The sequence below is a fragment of the Ciona intestinalis genome, chromosome 4 (genome assembly GCF_000224145.3).
Source record: "Ciona intestinalis chromosome 4, KH, whole genome shotgun sequence".
Classification (NCBI taxonomy): Eukaryota; Metazoa; Chordata; class Ascidiacea; order Phlebobranchia; family Cionidae; genus Ciona; species Ciona intestinalis.
The window spans coordinates 4,923,630-4,944,978 of record NC_020169.2 but is presented as its reverse complement, the minus strand read 5'-3'; the positions used below and the strand labels follow the sequence as shown (position 1 = coordinate 4,944,978).

At 36.8% G+C, this 21,349-nt stretch overlaps 1 protein-coding gene across 2 annotated transcripts; it reads left to right on the top strand.

Moving 5' to 3' along the window:
• The first annotated feature begins 5,261 nt into the window (after nucleotides 1–5,261).
• On the top strand, nucleotides 5,262–21,005 carry LOC100181670 (caldesmon). Of its 2 annotated transcripts, none has more exons than XM_026834139.1 (19): nucleotides 5,262–5,431; nucleotides 7,044–7,193; nucleotides 7,533–7,595; nucleotides 7,931–8,096; nucleotides 8,396–8,613; nucleotides 8,923–8,983; nucleotides 9,663–9,770; nucleotides 10,199–10,276; nucleotides 11,060–11,212; nucleotides 13,199–14,803; nucleotides 16,286–16,317; nucleotides 16,382–16,469; nucleotides 16,788–16,898; nucleotides 17,294–17,476; nucleotides 17,690–17,791; nucleotides 18,046–18,150; nucleotides 18,705–18,773; nucleotides 18,846–18,954; nucleotides 19,701–21,005. In XM_026834139.1, exons 1-19 carry the CDS (start codon nucleotides 5,340–5,342, stop codon nucleotides 19,733–19,735), a joined length of 3,528 nt encoding a protein of 1,175 aa, XP_026689940.1. In that variant the 5' UTR covers nucleotides 5,262–5,339; the 3' UTR covers nucleotides 19,736–21,005. The 2 variants fall into 2 exon arrangements, with proteins under 2 accessions (XP_026689940.1, XP_026689939.1); XM_026834138.1 differs by having other exon boundaries at nucleotides 8,920–8,983.
• Nucleotides 21,006–21,349: the final 344 nt, after the last annotated feature.

Sequence of the window (21,349 nt, the reverse complement as noted above, 5' to 3'; positions counted from 1 at the left end):
TTGCGAACTGCCACGAAAAGTGTTGACACAAGAATACGCTAACTGCTAAACGCTCCCAGCGCGGAAACTTTGCCAGAATGTTACCGATCAAGGAGTGTAAATTTGGAAACAGAAATCGGTAGATGTTTGTGGGATCAAGCATCAGTCGGTAAGTGTCTGTGCAAGCTTGTGTTGCAAATCTGCAAATCTAACTACAGCTAATAAAAAGATAACAAATCTTGTTTTCTTTAGGTTTAAATTATAGAAGCCTTTGCCTGTCGTATGTCCGACTTACACTTTCCAGCACATGTAGCGCGTGCTCGTTTATCGTATATATGGTACCGAACCATACGTTAATATTATATGCGCTATGCCGCTATATAAGATGTGTGACACTGCGACAGTAGTCAGCACTGTAAGTTTTTTATTGAAGTCAACCTAAAGGTTACATTACAGGGAGGCTTTGGCAGTTTATCTACGATTTAGTGATTTACTGATTATATTTTTTTTATAAGTTATATTGACTATTTAGTCAGCGGTAGCACCTATATGCATATTCCCTCTTTCTTTGCCAATATAAACAAAGGTTAATATGCATTCATGCAAAATGCAAATGTGTTGTTTGGTTAAAGCTAATAGCAAGTGCAGACGAAAATGGGAGCTGAAAGAGTAATATATTCACTGCATTGTGCATATTCAATAATTTATGGCAGTATACTTCAGCGCAATTTATGCCAAACAAACTAGTTAAGTTATCGTTTATACGTGTATAAACTGCATGTTCAATTTTGGTATTTCAATGTATTATTATATGCATATGTATTGCATATTAATACTAACAGAAATTGCTGCTCTTATTGTGTTGTACCTTACCAGATATAAGTCTTATTGTACTACTGAGATCCAAGCTGTAAATTTTTTGGTATTTATACATTAACTAGAGTAAGCCATGCTTACCAAGTTACTATAAAATGATTTGTTAGACAAATACATTGTAAAATTGTGTAACTGTGTCTGTGTTAAGTGTCATCATGTTTAACTTGTTTTCTTTGATGAAACATTCACAAATGCAGCCTTAAAATCTTGGTTAAATATAATGGATCTCCATTAGATTTTTGCATAATTCCTTTTTTTACCCTTGATTTACATATCATCACTGTTGTTGTTCTTGTGTTTAACTGTGTTTAATTTTGTATCTTTTTAAAATCTAGAAATATTATATTACTGGGTGTAACTACTTTCTACAATATGTTTTTCGTCATAGATAATATACACAACCTTATGTATAGTTTTCGTACTTCTTAAATATTCACCAATTTCTATTGGGCAGAGTTATCTATAACTGTCACGTTTCTGTAATTAATTTAAGCACCAAGAAAGAGCGGATTTGTTTTAACTTAGAATCACTTCTAATAAATCATTCTGTCATGTGACATTTACAAATGTTTTATGCAATTAAATAAACATTCTGTTTATAATTCCTATATCTATTTGTAGCCAATTTTACTTTTATTATAAAAAAAGATGTGTATATATATATATAAATCTAAATCAATAAATAGTCATTTTTTTGTTTAGAATTTATACATATATTCTTTAAGTTAGCAATTAAAATTGTTGTGTAACATTTATTCAGTAACAGGTGTTTCCTATCCATACATTACGTGTTCGTATATACAGCAGTTGATTAACGCGGTGCTACATCACGACACGTTGTATTTAACTAAAGCTATATAGCGTCTCAGCTCAAGTGGTTTACCCACGGACGTATTCCGCGTAGGGTTTCCTATTTTACGAACGGTTCAAGTGGTCCATAGGGAAAGGCGCGGTGTATTGTGTTGATGTGGTGTATCGCGTAACACAGTAGTTCACAGCACGCTTCTTTGATGATGTCATTTTTTGAAATATCACGGCAGAGTAAACTTCTGTAGGGATATAATTTCGTTGTTTTGCGAGGGCGCTTGTAACGTTTTATGGTTAGGTTTATTGGTAGCGAAAAGCGTTGGAATTAGTTGTGGTTCTATTATTAAACCGATTTTTTAATGATTATGGTGAGTTATCTATACTTATGTAGTTCGTAACTCCATGTACGTTATGACTTATCATTTGCAGTTGTTTCGTGTAACTGCGTAACACTAGCCCATTGTTTAACATAAGGAGTTGTCAGTAGTGTGTGATCTGCGTGGAATAGCAGATAATAGGATCGGTAGTTTCATTGTAGGGATATCTCAAACGTGTTTTTCGGGGTGGTGTATTGGGTAAGTATGTTATTCACGGTAAAAACAAATTCCGCACAGCGTTTAATAGTCGGACACTACTTTCATTTTTAAAACAGAAAACAACGTTTTTTTATTGGTTGCTTCTTGCTCGGAAGTTTTATGTCGGAGGCGTAAGAAAGTACATTGGCCATAAGATGGCGTGTTAGAGGCGTGCGTTACACATTACTAAAAATTTATATAAAATTGACGACCGAAAGTTTCCGCATTTAAGGCTACAGGGTAGAAGCTTGTATACGAACACTCTGTAACGTCACAATATCGGGGTTATGGCCAACTAATCATGGCTATTGTGTGGTGTGTATTGTTTGCATATTAGCTAACTTTTGATGACTCACTGTTTTAGGCTCTTTGTTGATTGTGTTAACAAATGTTGATTGCTACCGGGAAGTGGTGACACATGTTCGAGGCAACGCGTCGTGACTCGGGACTGTATGGCCGACCTTTGCAAACCGTGCAGTCCAGGCTTGGTTTAAGTAACACGCCTCGTTGCATTCAATGCTCCGTTATCGTTCAGTTTAAACTTTAAAGCACTACAGTTGAGCGCATAGTTCACATTTTTTCCAGGTGAGTAGTCTGTCTGGCCGACGCGCTTCGTCGGTCGCAGAAAAAGTCGAGTGCGGGGAGAAAAAATTCTTTCGCCCATTCCTGCCTGCGCACTGCGGAAAGACGCCTTCCCGAAATGCGATGACGTATTAGTCAAAGATTTTGCAATTGGTTTGAAAAATTTGAATGTTTGCTGAGCGGCCTTAGTCTATAGTTGCAGCAAGACTTTTATGGTGTACTTTCGCACCAATTTTGCAGCTGAAGAGAAAGAAAAAGTTTGCCATAGTTACCCCAAGTTTCATGCTTCCATATTTGTCCAAGCGTGTTCCTCCATGACGTAATAGACAGGAATTGTTGTGAGGAGAGCATCGAAAAGGCAAGCGATGGGGCGGTCTGTGAATAAAACGCAGTCACGCAGAACCAATAACGTTTTGTCATTATCGTTCAGGCTATTTCGATCTTCGACATTTCGTTAATGGTCACAAGATTGATGTCGACCAGATTTGCATGAAGCTGCATTGTTCGACAATATAGATATATATGATTGAATCTTCGTTCTGCTTACCGTGTGTCAACAATTGTCTTACATGGGCGTGGTGCCATATAGGGAGAAATGTGTTTTTCTCTACAGAAAGCATACTGTACAGGCCCAAGACCGATTCGGCTTATTGGTATTGCTAAATTAGCTGTAGGACGCTAATTATGCTCTTAAACCGCTTTTTAATCATTGGTTACGGAATTTTATGATTGCCCACGTTTCGCCCCGTCAGACACAAGTGTCGGCCAAGTGTGCATTAAAATATCGGGTGTCTCGGCTCGCGTGTGTTTTCCACTTGGCAATTCGTTACCATTTTTTTCGTGCCATATTTACAGCAAACAGCTATTCTAACGATGTTTGGCGAACGGGTGCAAACAAAACGAGGGGGTCATAAACACGCATATTTTAAATTCGACATCGTCCTATACGCCGGCTCTGCTGGTAACTAAAACATAACACGGCACAGCTCACTGTTTTGAGTTAGGTTGATTCAGCAAGGAAATCACTGTCGGGTCAATCAGTGCTTCGTCTGCTGCTGTGTGACTCGTTTCGTCATGTTTACCAAGGGATTTCTCCTCGCCAGAAAACACTCAGATTTCTTAACCTAATTTTTCCGTGAGGGTTCGTAAAATAACTAGTGACGTAATGCGGTGACAACAAGAGGTGGTAAAAGTGTCCAGAATACGTCGCCTGTTATTTGTAGCTGCTGTTAGAATCTCCTGTTGTCTACGTTTTGCTTGCTATCAGGGCGGAGAAAGAAAGAGACCAAACTGTTTTCGTGAAATATCAGCTTAGATATTTGCACTAGACTTCGACGCGGTTAGTTACAGACAGTGTAGCATTCCGTAATTACGTCTCATGCCCTTCGTTGTCAAGCGGGGCAATTATGTTTGAACTTTCTCGCAACTCAACAGGTTCGGCGCGCTCGTGTAAACAGTAAACAACACAGACGCGTCTAAAACTACCCGACGCTCTCAACTTTTATCCAATCGCCACGGGAGATAAAGCCGCTGGGTTATGAACGCCCGCGCGCTGTCGCTGTTTCAATAAAACGCTGCTTTATCGCCGAACAAGAGAAGTTTTGTGTGTCCTAATAGTATTAGCGAAGTTAAGAAGGACTACCTCAGGCAACGGAGCATGGAAATTGGGCCATTCGGACGACTTCGGCAGTGTTTGCTATGTAGTTCCTTGGCAAACATTAGTATTTGATGTAAAGAAGCGTCATGTAGTCAGTTTGTATGGTTCAGTGACCATAAGGACTGCGAACTTGCGCCGGTTATTACAATTTACAAAGACTGCTGAGGCTTATCTTGACTAAGTAGTTGTGCGCGCGTATCATAAAGCATGGGAGGTTTAGCGAGCGTAATAACTTCGGATGATAGTTGACCATAAAGCGCCATAAACCCTTAAAGCTGCGGTTTGTTTTTATAAGAGAAAGGGGCGTCGGGTTACACTCGAAAACTCAAGCCACTGTTGCCTTTCGTAATGCTTATTTAATCTTCCATGAATTAGTTCGTCAAGGTAAACATCAAAACTGTAAGAAATAGATGGGGAAACGATCTGTTCTAAGACGGCGCTGCATGAATTATGGCCCGTGTAGGCAGCGTTTACCAACAAGTGCTGTAGGGCAAGTTGCTACATGACTGATTCTTTGCCAAACCATAGTGGATAGAACATTAGTGATAGATCTGTTTGGCCATTTGTTCATACAAGTAAAGTAAGCTTGTGGGTAACTGAACATTCATTTGATTTATGAGCTGTGTATTTATATACAAATTTATCATGGTTTTGATTTATTCCCAAATGCTGTTTATGGCAAAAGGAGCTCAGTTTGTAAATTTCAAACAAGGTACAACCCTGTTTTAGTTTTGGTATTGCATTTCTGCTATTTAGCAATTTAATAACATTACTCCCTTGACCTTATACAGACCCGGTCTGCTTGCTGTCTTAGGAGTGAAATAAGTCTTGCATCTGATAAATTAGGTGTTGGAACATTGAAAATGACTGACGTAATTGATGATTCAGTCTCCTGGGAACAAAGAAGGGAAATGAGAAGAAAGAAGAGGCAGGAACTACTTGCCGAAGCCGACAGGTACTTGTATATATAGTTCTACAACCTTTATATATTGTTTTAGTTCAATTTAAACATACTGTCATGTGTTATGCGGGTTGGAGATCTTGAGTGCCCATTACAAGCCAGTAGGGCAATTTCAATTGAATATGTTTGATGTATGAGTATTAATTGATGTTGAATTTGATATTCTCTAATCTGAACTCTTCATTCATTGGATATAGTGATATGCTGCTGTCATTAAAAACGATATGCTGCTGACAAGCTGTCATTATTTATTTTAGGTTGCAATTTTAGTGTAGCAGTATTAAGAATATAGTATTTTGTTCCTGTCGTGGCTGTCTTAGGCAAGTTATTTAAAGTAACATGTCCTTGCTGTGGAAGGGGACATGATTTAAACGTAGCAAGTACTTCCGGCTCAGTGTGTAACATTTGCATCGTGGGAGAACCGTTATTGCATGAATTACATGGCTGGGTATATTTAGTGTTTATGCCTTGCATGAACGTCATTGGTCTATTGCACAATTTAAACATTTATCTATTGTAAATTTTACCTCTGGTTTATTTAGACGAGAGGCCTTTAATAAATGTTTCACTGCCAAAATTGTGTAGAAGACTAAGAAGAATAAGAATGTTTATTATTTGCAGATTACTATTGATTAATTTCTGTATGTCTGTATGTCTTCATTGTTTCTGTATGTCTTCTTTGAATGTTTCTGTACCTTATAGGTTGTACATCTCGATTTAAACCATGCTTTTAGCTTCTAAAAAGATTCATTTTGCTTTTTCATTATCTGTATGCTGTAACATTAGAAGAAAGGCACTTTCCACTTTTCCAGCTCTGGGCCCAGGCTTAGTAATTTGATAACATTTCAAAAATGCTTCAGTTGTTACAAAACATCTTCAAATAGGTTGTAACATTAGCAATGTAATATCAAATCTGTAGGCCGGTGTGAATGGTTTGATTTATGTATTTCAGTCGCGATTTGTTCCAAGAAAAAATCAGTCGCGATTTGTCCCAAGAAAAAAAGGGTTTGGTTATAACAATCTGCTCCTAATTATTGGTTACCTGGTGTCCTGGTTTCAGTTGACAGTTGTTACATACAATCGATTTAGAGCACATTACATTTTTCTTGACTCGAATGTTGGTACTTTGTGATTGTTTTATCAGGAATCCTTTCTTCTAATTCGTATGTCTATGTGTATGTTTCTGTACATACATTGCAATTTTCAAAACAAGAACTTTTTTGCTGAAGGCTATCAATAAACATTTCTCGATTTTGCTTAAAAGGAAAATACTTTATAAATGTAACAAATAGCAATATGGAAAATGGAAAGCATGCGTTTATTGCAAAAATGGAATCTAAATGAAGTTGTATTTGTATGTCTAGTTAACTTAACTTTGGATTGTGATCCACACTTTGGGAAAGGCTTGTTTAATTAGCTAATATTTTTCATTATATTCTTTAATAATCGATACCGTAATTAAAGACACAAGTTAAAGTTTTTTTATAAGTGTTTTCCATGTTTTTTTTTGTTCGTTTTTTTAATGAGTTTTCGATATGAATGTGCCTTTCTATGTGTACAATCTAAAATCAATATCAATATCAATTTCCATGTTTTTCCCTCATAGATTGGTAAAAAAGACTGATGAGGTTTCCTCCTCTCCCGCATCCACTCGGATCTCCAAGTACGATGATGATGATGATGAGTTTGAGAAGGGAAGGCAGAGAAGAAGAAGAGAAAGGGAGGAAAGAAGGAAAAAAGAAAGAGAGGAATTGGAGTGAGTTGTTTATTCATTTCCTGTCGGAATTTATGCAATTTATGACACATTGTGTGGTGTCTTCAATTTAATATGTATATTTATGAATGTGTGTCTCTTCTGTATATGGAGGGATAACAAAACTTATTCCAACAATGAAATAAGTAATTTTGTTTCACCCGATACCAATAGTTTATGTACTAATGTATAAATATAGTATATATATTTCTTGCAATACAGGTGCATTTAGTTTTTGGTAGTAGTGTGTTTGCTTGAAAAGCAGTTTTTTTGTTTTGTTTTACTTTTATTATCTTAAATAAACAAAACAAGCATAAATAAACATTTTTCATTTTATCAAAGAAAACAATTAAAAGACGAGGAAGAAGCAAGAGCAGATCGAGATCGGAGGAGAGAAGAAAGGAGGTTTGATTTTATAATATTTTATACCATGGGCGAGGTCCTTGTTGAGAACCTGGGATTTAGGCAAGATATGTCCCATTACCTGTTATAAATATATCAATTATTAAATGTAGTTGATCCATCCCGTCTGTCATAAGTAGTTTTAGTATACCCCACTTATATGTATATATATATATATATATTATATACGCATATTATTATTAACGAAGTCTCTTCATTCGTCATGTCTGTCTTTTAGTTGACTGTGCGCAAATTGTTAAAGATCCAAAAGGCAAATTGGAAAAAAGTATAATTAAATAAAGTCAAATTCCTTTTTCAAGTTTGACATTTCTTCTTAGGAGGATGCGGGAAGAAGAGAGCAAACCGGAGGTTGAGAGTTACACGACCAGCACCGTAGTTTCCAAAGTTGTGGAGACACAAGATGATGAGTATGGGAATCATGAAGAGACGGAAACAACCACTGTTGTTCAATCAACGGAAATTGTGGTTGATTACCCAGTTGAGGTAAGATCTTCTGAAGACATCTTTGACTAGTGTTCGTTGCACAACTGGTTGTTAAGCAATAGCACAAATGATTATGTATTAGTTTGACACTATCTTCTCATTTCATATTTTTTGTTATAACACCTTACTTGAAACTTATATACAATATATTGTCTAACCATAGCGGTAAATGTTTTCTAGTCTGAAACCTTTTCTATTTCTAGCTTCTGTTATATCGCTTGCCCTAAGTTTAAAATTGAACCCAGTCAACCCACCCCATAAAACTGAACCAATCTTAACAGCGAATTTTTTCTTCTTAGAATGGGGACCACGATGATAAAGATGAAGAAAAAGAAGCTTCACCTGCTCCCAGTGAATCCGATCATGCAGAGGAAGAGGAAGAAGAAGTTAAAATAGAAGAAAGATCACAAGATGAGGAAGAGATGACCAACGGACACTCCGAGACTGAACCTGATGCAGAACCACACAAATCTTATAAAACCTCGGTCACAACTGTAACACTGACATCCAAAACAACGTAAGGAAATTTACTGCCATGTTACTGTGTAATGATAACTTGTGTATATATGCATGATAATAATGTACAGCATTCAAGAATCAAAGTTGATTTGATAATGTTTGAAACTCTTTGGTAATCATAGGTGCCAAACCTAGAGTGACAGGATACAAAAACCCATTCCATTTCCATAGTAGACCTGCCATACCTATTACCCTAGCAGGCATATTCCAGTGCAAACAGGCGTATCCTGAAAACTTCTGCACTACATTAATACATGTTAGTTGTAATGCTTCAGAGTTGTAATGCTTTAATAATTTTTCACAGAAGTTCCCACCCTGTTGAAAGCAATGATGATGCCGCACATGATGAAGTGCAAGAAAAACTCAATGTAAAAAACTCTTACTTATGTCCTACCAACAAGTTGTAAAGATACAAACCATATTTTATTAAAAATGTGTTATTTACAATGCATTTTATCAACTCTTACCCAAACCATCTATTCATAAAAGCTGTGCAAATTTGAAGTGCTCACATATGACTCTTGAAAATGTATTGTAGCAATTCAATGGCGGTTTCTTAATTTCAAAAGTAAAGTCATTACACACTAAACGGACTAGTAACAGCCAATTACTTTTATCATGCGTTGTTATCTTATACAAAGAGTTAGCTCCTACTCACATCTCCTCTTTGGAGTATTTGTTGTCAAACACTTGAAACCTTGTGGTTACTTTTCACATGCCTAATTCACCACATGAGGCACTGCATGGTTTTAGGTGGATTTGCTGCAGTTATTAGGTTCTTTTTAAAATTACTAATGTGTGGCATTTATCCCCATTCAAATATATTTAGTATATAGTGTTTACCCACCGCTGTGTTTTGTATTTTTTTAAAGAATAATATAAAACTTGTATGGTACAAGCTTCATTAGTATTATTTGAGCATTGTTTTGCTGTAGAAAATTATGGTTTATTCCTAATATTACTTCAGCCAAGTTTATTGTCCTGCTTTAGAAAATGTTAAAATGTTAATTAAGGACAACAATGATTTAAGCAAGTGTTTTTTTCCAGGCATTGAAACTGAAGAGACAAGAGTCAGAGAAGAAGAAATATCAAACTGACTCTTCCCAGGATGATGGAGACGCTAAGTCAAAGCTGAAAATGTTAGAAGAAAAAAGGGTAATTTAAAAGTATTTGTTAAATTAAATAATATTTGTTAAATTTAAAAATATTTGTTGAAATGGTGTCATGAAAGCTAAAAGTGACAATTTAAATCCCGTGCATCCTAAAGCACATCCCCCAACCACCAACCGATATTCCTAAGACAATAATCCCTATAACTTTAGCCCATAATCCTCTACACCAATCCCCTAATACCCAACCTTCTTATTTTGTCGGATTTGTCATGAATTGTCAGCTTTGTCCTATCAACTTTGAAATGTCAAATTTAAAACTTTAAAAATTATATTCAAGTTGTCGAAACCTATGTTTAAACAACCTTACGTCATAGGATAGCTGCGCAAAAACAACAACAACAACAACATGCATTATCTAAGCACAGATTTACAACCTAAACCTCAAATTATAAGTTTTGACTTTTTCCACAGAAATTGAGAGAACAGAAGAGATTGGAAGAAGAAGAAAGAGAAAAGGAGGAAGCACTGAAGCGTGAAGCTGAGTACCAGGTTCGTGTTACAGCCCATCTGTTTCTACAGCGTTGCTATCAGTGTTAAATTTCCCTTTTAAGAATTCTTGGACAATAATAGCCCGTTTTTTCCATAATTTTTTCAATGCTTTTTTATTATTTTGATTTTTGGATAATAATAGTCAGTTCTTTTCCATAATTTTTAATGTTTTATTTTTGATTGGAAAGAATATGTTATTGCAACAATGTTGTGCAATAGAAAAATATTCTTGTATGACTTGTAATTGGCCATATACATCACATGTATTTCTTTATGATAAACCTGTTTTTACTCATTGTAACCGGTAGCAAATTTCCATGAGTTTAAAGCTACCAGATTTTGTTTCATATCCCGCATCATATAACAACAGCTTTGTTGTTTAATAATTTTCACTCTCCTTTGTTGATTCCTAATTAATTTGTATTTAGGTTTCAATGAACTTTCACCTCAAGTACCCCTTAATTACATTACTGTAGACAGCATTATGTACAGCACGTGGCTATATGTATTGTGTTTGTCATGACCAAAGTAGTAATTCTTTTAATTTAAATTTAAACCAATTTTTCCCATAATGATTTTTCTGCTACCAGGCATGGTGCAAAATGACATTTTTGGCTCCTTCGATATAAAAACTTAATTTATTATTAAGTTTGTCTATCATATGGAAAACTTTATTAGAGTTAACGACTATAAAGATTCTATATATATATACTGAAAATTCCCACCATTTTTTTTAAAGATAATTTTTAACAAAAACAATTTATATTATTTATCCCCACTTAGGAAAAACTCCGGATCGAGAAAGAGGAAAGGACGAAGAGGAGACTTGAGGCGGAAGCAAAACGACAGGAATACAGGAAGCAGCTTTCGAAATCTGATGATGAACCAAAAAGTCCTCTCAGTCCAAAAGGATTGGCCTCTCCTCTTGCATCTAAGGTAGTAGAAATATTTGTTATGGTGGCTTAGTATATTTATATGGGCAAATTTATTGTGTAAATATTCTATATGGGTGGTCCTTGACGAGAAAGGGAGATTTAGGGCCAGATATGGCCCATTAAATACATTCGTAGGGCGATTTATTAAAAATTAGAAGGAAATGTCAGGACGCCCCTTGGGACCTTTGGTATAAACCCATTGGTCCATTATTGTGTTTTGGTGTCTATCTCACCCATGTGAGCTAATGTATTTATAGTGCAGAGTAAAAGTGTTACAAATAGAAGGTGTTTTATTTATTACACATCCTATGGGGTTTGTCATAAACTTAAATTTAATAAATTATGAATGCTTAAAGGTTGTTATAATGACGTGTTGTGTAAATATTTGGAAAGCAAGTTAAGGCTACTGAACTCCTATGTTACTTTTAATAAACTGTGACACATATATTGAACCTAGTCTAAAACAGTTTGTTTTAACTATGAATATGCTTGTTGTGATAATATTATTTGACCTTAAAAGCGCTGAATCACTTTAGTTTTAAAAGCGGGAACTCTTTCAAAGGAAATGCTTTTGTTTTGCGGCCATTAGTTTCTCAATTGTTTTCTCCTTTCATGTGCATGCGTGAATAATCCTGGCCTTAAGTTTTGGGTTTATTTTCATTGGAACTCTCCAAGAGTCACTACTTAATTGCATGGAGCACACACCTCACCAAAATGCATCTGTTTGGAAATTCGAAGCATGTCTGCACTACAGGGCTACAGATTACTGTAATCTAACCCTTTGCCTTAACAGCACCAAATTCTCAACTGTTTCCCCCTAATTTGCTTTGTATGCTTTGTACAAAGAACAGAGTGTGGGCACGTTGGGATAATGTTGACAGAGAAAATTAACTGTTGATTACGTTTCGGCCTTTTGTCCCACCTAACACACAATACAACTGTGTTATATAAATATAGCTACCTATCCTATGTCCTCTTTATGGGCGGTTTGTTTTATTACGACAGTGCGTGTCCGACGTGTCGTATGTGTCATGCATGGCATTTTATTTCATTCTGGAGGTCTAGCCCTTCCGGGTCGGGGCCCAGTGACGTCTCCGTGCGCACATATATTCATTCGTATCACGATAAACGATTTATTGAGGTTTCTCTTCCAGTCAGTAAGACAGGATGTCAATTAAGAACACAGACGTAGGCACTAGGGGAATATTCAGTTTCAACTTATTTTAGGTCAGCTTAGTGAGGCATCATTTGTGATTTAGTATAAATATGTCATGTGGGTGTCAGCGTTAGTGTTAATGTGTTAGTAGTGAAAGATATTATGATGTAAAATATTGCTGTAAAATTAGAATTTTAGGTCATGATTTGTTACATATGTATGATTTAACTGATAAGTGCCTTTCTTCTTACTTTTGTATGAGTAAATCATTCTTTTGTAGTCGTAGGTTATTTAATCTAGCTCATTCACCCTGTTAGCATAATGTATTTATATATTTGTTGAGCACTATCCATGTAATGTGTGCCAATGTAGTTATTCTTGTAAATCTGTGGAGTGGGTATGTACAGCGTATGTAACGTATGGACGTCATGCCGTTGCACATTCTGTAAATACTGAAATACACCTCTGTTTACACATGTGCTGTTCAGTGCTGGCTTGTTAGCTGCCAGTTCTCTTCTGCTTTTAATAAAGTGCGGTGACATATCACTGACATAGAGTACTTCCTGTAGTAGCGGTAGCTGCATTTCAAATAACTAGCCGACTTACCGCGTAGAACCAATTGAGCTGAAATCTGTTACTCTTACTTTGAGCGTTTGTTGCATGGGTAGTAAGATGCAGAAGTGGCTGCTATATTCAATTCTGCTTGTAATTTAATAGATTTCTGCTAGCATTCAGGATTGGCCGGTGTTATTTATTCGGTAGCTCTTGTGCGGTTGCTTGTTTTACGAAAAATTAACAACCGGCGGTTTAATTAATAATTAACCTTTGCAGAAGCCAGTGGGCGGTGTAGAAGGCGACATTGCGCCTTTGAAAAAAAACTTAAACTTGCAAGCCAGTGAGTACCTGTCAAGAACTGAGTCTGAGTCTAAGAATATGGAACGCAATCAAAGACCACCAGCTGTTCCGAGACGCACTCAGAGTGCTCGTATCAAGCTCAGTCAATACAGCCCTGCGCGTCGCGGCCTCAAAGTCACAGACAAGGTTGAGGAAGCCGGTGCCATCTCCCACCAACCTACAAGACCCGTTGGGAGGAAAAATCAAACCAGGAGGTCACTAGATGCAATGGAGAAACAGGCAGGAGATCTTCTTGATTTTCTCACTGAACTTGAAGGGAAGAAAGCATCCTCAAGTGCTTCTGATCTTCTTCATTTCCTTGACTCACCAGAAAAAAAGTCTCAAAGTGAAAACAGCAGTCCTGTTGCCCAAAATCGCTTTTCTCGAGGAAAGAGGGTTAGTGTGAAGGACAGAGCGAAGCTGTTTTTAAAACCTGATATTAAGGAAGAGGAGAGTGAACATGGAAAGCTACCTTCTACTCACAGTGCACCTAACTTACGACAACAAGGAGTTCGGTCTGCCCGTATGTGTGCTCATGTAAATGGTAACTCAAATAACAACAACAATAATAATAATAGCACACCTGTCGAAATCTCCCAAACAGTCACTCTTGTAGTAGAAGCAAAAAAAGAGAACAATGAATCAGAAAAACAAGAGTTTTCTGGATCAGAATCCGATTACAAAAGTGATAAAATTGAACCTGAGATTAAAATCTCTATCCCAAAAGAAGAAGTTCAGCCCTCAGTAAGAAGGAGAATAAAACCAACCATCGCAAGCAAACCTGCAGATATTTTGCAACGTCTGAAAGATAACGACTCAAAACGTAACTCTGCTGTTTCAACTGACGAGGCAACCATTGATACAGAGGACACCATCAGCTCATGTGAGAGTGATTTGGATGTTGTTGGACTTAGCTCTGAAGAAAGTGATCCAGAGTCACAGGGGGATATAGTGGATGTTGGCCACGATGAGGAGGAAACAAAATCAACATCACCTACAGAAGTGTCGATTGTTGTTGAAAAAGAGGTTGTTATTGAAAATGTTGTTGAAAATAAAGATATTGTTGATAATAATGTTGAAACAGAAAAAATTGTGGAAAAAACACAAAAGATTGAAGAAGTTACTGTAGAAACTAAAATAGTTGTTACTTCAGCAGAAACCGTTGAAAAACCAGATGTTATCGTTGTAAAAGATGATCAGGGTGCCAAAGAAGATGTACTTTCAAAATCTGAAAGGAAAGAGACAAAACCAGATTCTGTTACTGTTTTAACCAAATCGAACATTAAGTCATTGGATACACAAGAAAACAATGTTGTTGAAGCTACTGTTACAAAAAAAGTTCGTTCAAGGAGAAATAAACCAACCATTGCAGTTAAGCCAAACTTTAATGAAACAAATCCACCACAAAAAGTGGAAGATTCCCTACAAAAGAAGTTGTCACCGCCAGATGACAAGCAAGAAGCTAATAAAGACTTGACACTGACTGCAGCAGAAGCCAGTAGTGAACCACACACTGTGACACCCGCCTGCAAACAGAACAGGGTTGGTTAAACTTATATTCTCGGGTTGTGCAGTAATCATTGCCTGCAATTGAAACAGCTCCCGTGTTCCATGCATTTTCTGTGGACGACCCTTATTAACAGCATTGCATGTACTTTGCATTGAGGCTGTTTTAACCAACTACGCATGTTGCATGTTTAAATTTCAGCTTGTTATTATTGCATGATGCAGCTTGTTTTAATACGGAAGAATGTTGTTCTTTTGCACAAGACCACACATGATACACAAACAACTATAATAATAACACTTCAGTATATTACATATACATAAGCCTAATATATTTATTTAACATGAGCACTCGCTATATGATTACAAATTCCTTATGTATCTTAGGAATTCAAAATTTAATTTAAAAGTATTAAATTGCATTTAATTTTGGTCCGCCAACAACAATTTTCTGCATGGCAACTTAATTTCAATGACGTCCACTTTTAATGCAATTGACCGATCTCTTATCAAACGTTTCAAAACATTGTAACTTAAGCTTGACGTCAATGCGTTATATCAGCGGTGTATGTGGCGCTTTACCACAGTTATTGAGGTCAATAATAAAACACTACAGTCAGCTCAGAGTATGACAGTGGCCTGTGGGCATGTGTGGGATTATCTGTACCTCAGTGAGTAAATACCTACATGTTTCTCGCCCGCGTGCGCTTGCTTTCAAGCTCCATACATGGAGATGGGAAGTACAAGGTGTCTGTGACGTACTTCTCTCACATGCTTGCCACTCTCTTCTATACAAACGCTTGTAGGAAGTGTTATTTCCTTTTAAACTTGGCACTGTGTTTGTTCTCATGCCACCGCACTTCCATGAATGCTCATTTAATGCATTCATGGCGATCCTTATGCTGTAATGCACATCTTACCAGTAATTATGGTACTGCAAACATGTGATACCAAGTTTGTTGGTTTTACTTTCATCTCTCGCTGTTCACTGTACCGGCACTTTGTTATGCTTCAGTGGGTGCGAGACAGAGCAGCATTTACCATCCCCCTTACATGGTTGTGCACTATATGTGTCAAAGTCTTGTGCTTAAAGTGTTTTAGATTAGAATATGCTTTGGCTGTTTCAACATTCGCTTGTCGATAAACAAAACAAAACAACAATGTTCAACTAATATTTACCTTTCGAGGTAACAGACTGCTGCTGTAAACATGGCTGTCTCTGCTTCCCCGTTTTAAGAAATTAGGTCTCTTAACTACCCGCCATGCATGTTAATTAGTTTCGCAATTCATGGCCGACTAATTACTCATTGGGTGCTGTGGCTTAACTGGTCGTATGCATGAACTGGCTTACCATTTAATACGTTTATAATGTTTGGCAATATATACTGGCAGGCATGGGTCATTCTATAGGCTGTGAACTTTCTCTTCTCTATCTGTGCATTAACCTATAATAATTATATCACACTTCATTTTCACATACATTTTTTTTCATTTTTTAACCTGTTTTCTATACTACAGGTTGAGCAACTAAGCAAGCATGCATCTGAATCGTAAGTACTCTCATATACCACTATAAAGTAATATACAGATCAAAAACTCTCTTTTTTTCTTTAGCCCAAAGACAAGCAAACATGTAGAACCAGTAAGGGTGGGTAGCTTGGATAGCAGGATGGAGAAGTATGCGAAACAAGCATCAAAGCAGGTGAGGAAACTCATCCCAACTATTTGTAATGTTTGTATGTCAACAAAAGCCACTAAGAAACTTCTTCATAAAGCGATCATTATCATCACTGTGTTATAAAGTTATCTGGGTGAAAAGTATTTAATTAACAATTCAATAAATTCACTATGGCATTAATCAATCACGTTAATTGGAAATACTTGCAGCCTAGTTGTTTACTAATGCAAGTTAAATTTTATAGACTGGTTTAATAACCGAGGCTTTATCAGTAACACTCTCTTTAATTTAGTATAACATTTCTTTTTATGTTGTATTTATTGAAACTTTAATGATTTTCAGGAAACAAAGAAGACAGGTCTCGACACTTCAGTGATAGCTCGTGATGTAAGTAACAGGAGGAATAAATGGGAACGTGGGGAAGTTACTTCTGCGGATAAAACAACTAAGAAGGTGATTGTTGCGCTTATCCTCATGTTAACTGAGTTGTGTGAGATTAGTATAAAAGTTACTTATTTTTGAGGTTAGGGGTGCTTTATATACTTTGGTCTAAATAGTCATTTTATTAAAATTTGGCAAGCATGGAAGACATTTTAGTTTTAAATAATGTATAAAAGAGACTAGAGAAATGAATTAGTTTAATTAATGCATTGGTTTACTATAACTTCTAACTGGCCTCATTGAAATGCTTCAGTTATCTTAGTCTTAAGACTTCTGTTTAGAATGTACTTAATTTTGTATTATACCTGAAAACTCTAATGTTTGTCGGCAAAATACTATTGAAACGCCATCAAAACTGCTGTAAAATTGTTGCCATGTGTGTCATGTTTTCATTATTACTGCCACAGCATGAAGTGATTCCCGTAGCTGGAAACATTTCCTCTCGTAAAAATATGTGGGAACGGGGAACTGTTGGTACTGCTTCCAAGTCAAGCAAAGGAGTTGCCGATATTAAGACTGGAGATTTCTCAAGCCGCAAAAATAAATATCTGGAAACACTGCAGCAACGTGGAGGCCCTGTCAAGAAAGCAGTAAGTTGATTAAACTCTAAGTAAAATATGTTAACAATACTTTTTATTAGTATATACATAATTTCTTCAAATACAATAACGATATAATTAGAACCTTTGGTATGAAATATGGTACTAATTTTGTGTCTTATTTCCTTTGAAAGGTTTTAATGAATATTTATGCTCATACTGTTTCTTGGTATTGATTATATTTAAAAAAAACATATTTTTCAGGAATCTCCAGTTGCCATTAAAACTGGTGTTGCAAACAGACTCAATAAATGGGAGAAGGGTGAAGTCGGTTCAAAAGCTTCTTTTGAGAAGCAGAAATCAAAGGTATTTTCTCAAATCTAGATCAATTAATTGGCTGAGATCTTATTTGTCTAATTACTTGAATCGTGTTAAAAGGTCGTGCAATAATCCACTAATAGACTGACCTACACGACGCTACCACGAAAAATCACGCACTGCGACAGCTTTTGTAGGATAGCCTATTAATATTATTCCCTGAAAACTTGACAAAAACAGTGCAAACGAGTTGAGGTGTTTTCTGTATAGCATGCACCTAAATACGTGGCTGTGTTATATAGGGTGACCTGCCAGCATCGGGGGTTGGTGATCGTCGTAACAAGTGGGAGACACTCGCCACTGATACTGCTGTGAAGTCAGCCACTCCTAAAGCATCTGTTCGACTCGTAAGTGATTATTTACCACTGCGTTAAATAAAACTTACTTTATCCTTTCGTGGCCACGAAACGACAGTCGTAGTTACAAGGGTCGTTTTGTTTCATACACCTCTTGTAGAATAGATTCTACCTATAATATTTTGCTCGTATGGTTTAATGGCGGGCTTTTGACGGCCATAGTAGCACGCGAAACATCGTGTTTAGTTACTTGGTCTGCATTAACACATACTGCTTTTCGTAGGAACCATAACGTAGAATTACGTTGAATACTAGTTGCAGATTTACCTCGAAAGCTTAATTTGTTATTCGCATTGGTAAATATTACACTTCATATCATACGAGATAGTTTTAAAGTTGCCGATTGTAGCAGTGCTTTTCGACTTTTAAAACTATCGTAACGGATTAGTTTAATATGGGTTAGGACGCACGCAGTTACGTTTACTTTTGTTTGTTAAACCTACTTTGTCGTATAATGCTGTGAATCCAAATATCAACACTTGTTGTTCAAATGTAGTGTGAAAACTTTGCCCCTTTGTGACATCAACGTATTACGTTTTTACCAGGTTACTACAGATGTCTCGAACCGTAAAAACCTCTTTGAAAGCAAAGCTGCGGCGACAGAGCAACCAGAGGTCAGTAATACGTTTGAAAATATGTCTATATCCGTGTTTTTACATTCTGATAAACCCTTATGCCACGCTCAGGTCAAACCGGCCGCTTCTTCAAAGTATCAAGCGTCTGTTTCGAGCGGGTCCGAGCACGATGACGTCATCGAACGTCGGCAACCCGAGAGGAGCTACTCTAACTCGGAAGGTGAGTGTAGCATACGTGGGCGTGATGTAATGTGACGTCATTTTGTACACCTGTGTGTCACAATGTTGTGTTTGGGGGAATAGTTAATTTGAATGAATATAACTAATTTGTTAGGCGGGGCAACGACGGTCGATTTAATACAGGTGTTATGTTACTTGGTCAGTTTTTTTGGAAACAATTTCCGTTATTTGTAGCAACATATTCTTACTCTGGGCCACAGGCAGGCCCGCTAACCACCTTGTTACGGCGCCAGACATTTTTTACTGTTGATCCAGTTGTTTTAATGAATTTAAGGTTTTGTGCAACCGTGTCTAATTATTGACACTTACTCCTTTTTTCATTCATCGAAGTTATATTAAGCTTAACGCTTCACGTTGATTGATATTTACCATCACGTTGTACCATCTTAACTCCAGTATCACGAATTATAGGAACACGTTATACACCACCATTACTAAGTATACGTGTTTTGTCGCATTTTAAATATCAACAAAAAGCTTAACCGTGTATGCGTATTAGTGCGGCGTATTTTATGCTAAGCGAATGATTATATTTATCCCCGCGTGGCGGTTTATCATAAGAGATATAACACAGTTGTTCTATTTGATAAACCTCGTATGTGTGTTTGTTTTTTGCCGGTGTTTTATGTGTAACCATTTCATTTAGCAGTATACAGTATGAATTTACAATAGGCTACTTGGCCATCTTATATCATTGCCACATAACTAATACTCTTTATGTTTTAGGCGAAGACGACTTGCAATACTCCGACGAAGACTGAATACCTTGCCGATAGTGTTAGGGTCTCACATGAAACAAACAATGTGTTGCTCATAACCTTTGTTTCAATGCAGTAACGAGTCTTGTACGTCGCTGCATGCATTTGTTAACCCCGCTATACAGAACTGCGTTTTTATTACACACTGGCTCCGACAGAAAGTTTCAATTAACGACGAAATCGCTTCGTTTTTTTCATAGTATTACTGTTCTTTGTACATAAAAAACTTTGCCTGGACGAATTTTACCGACTTCGTATCTTTTAGTCGTACAAGTTTCATCCTTTTTATAAGTTTTGTAACTCGGGCCATTTTGGAGTTTTGCACATGACACAACACAACGACCCATTCCAAGCCTGTAACGTTTTTTACGGAAAACACTTTGTGCCAAGGATGACCAAACCAAAGAATGTAGAAAAGACCAAACCATGTTTTTATGCTTACCAGTTTTTTTGTAGCCAATCATTTTGCGGATCAAAATTTTTATGTTTCGACTTATAATTGCTGGTTACCCTATTATGAGTATATACTACTGCGTAGTGTTACATACAAAGCTTTGTACATATTCGCTTTATCCCAATTAATCCCATAGTCCGCTGCATGCACATTACACGCGATGTATCCGTTTAATTTAAATGTATGAAAGATGCGCCTTACACTTTGTACTTCTGACGCAAACGGAGTTTCTCTTCCAGGATATGACGTATTCAACATTTTCTCACATTGTTTTTTCGCCTTCAGTTGCCGGGTTAACCGGTTTCTTTCCGTGTTCGTGACGTTGCGGACTTGTGACGTCACAAATCGCCTTGCTCTTTCATATAAGCTTCTCAGTCTTCTATTTCATTCCGTTATGTTGGTCGTTATTTTGTCCAGTGATCTTTCAGGCAATGCTGCATTATATATATCGCCCCTATCCATTTTCATTATTACCAAACCCCACGCTGGTGGATTGCGGTCCGTGTATTGTACAGTGTGCGTTACAGTGTGTGCGAATGCCCAATACGTTTATATCGTATGTTATTGCTTGATGACCTACACAGTATTCCTGTATTTCCTTGATTCTAATCAAATGATCTGTGCCGCACCAAATCAAATGCATGAAATCATTCACATTCCGGTGGCGTTGTGTTTGTGTGGCATTCTGCAGTTTGTACGTAACGTTTAAATGATGACACACTTCTGGTTGTGTTCCGCTACTCTTTCTGTATCTACGCCTGTTCACAATAATCAAGTTGATGATCGAAAATTATTTTAATAAAATTATATTCGCACTTGCTTAAGTTTTTTTTCTCAGTGGGTTAACAGTCTTAGGGACCGTTGGCTATGGCAATTTTGGACAGCAATACGAAATTTACATCGATTTTTTCCTGCTCCGTGATGTAAACTTCTTCATGTCAATTCAAAACCTCCATTTTTAACATGTAAAGTGAATCAGGAGCTGTGGGATCACGACCGATATATGCTTTGTAGTGTGTAGTGTCAAAGAAAGGTAGAGTATTCATTGCTACTATCCACCAAAGCTTACCGCTTATTTTGATGGCTGTCAATCGCCGAAATTTATTTTTTTTAGCGTGTATTTTGTGCATGTGTGTAGTCACGATAGTTTTTCTAGGCAAAGG

Bases quoted from the DNA above. Each gene is read 5' to 3' on its own strand.
- LOC100181670 (XM_026834138.1), top strand. From the start codon at position 5,340: ATGACTGACGTAATTGATGATTCAGTCTCCTGGGAACAAAGAAGGGAA. The intron at 8,614-8,919 runs GTAAGGAAATTT...AATTTTTCACAG, and splicing joins ACACTGACATCCAAAACAAC to AAGTTCCCACCCTGTTGAAA. The intron at 16,899-17,293 runs GTGATTGTTGCG...TTACTGCCACAG, and splicing joins CGGATAAAACAACTAAGAAG to CATGAAGTGATTCCCGTAGC.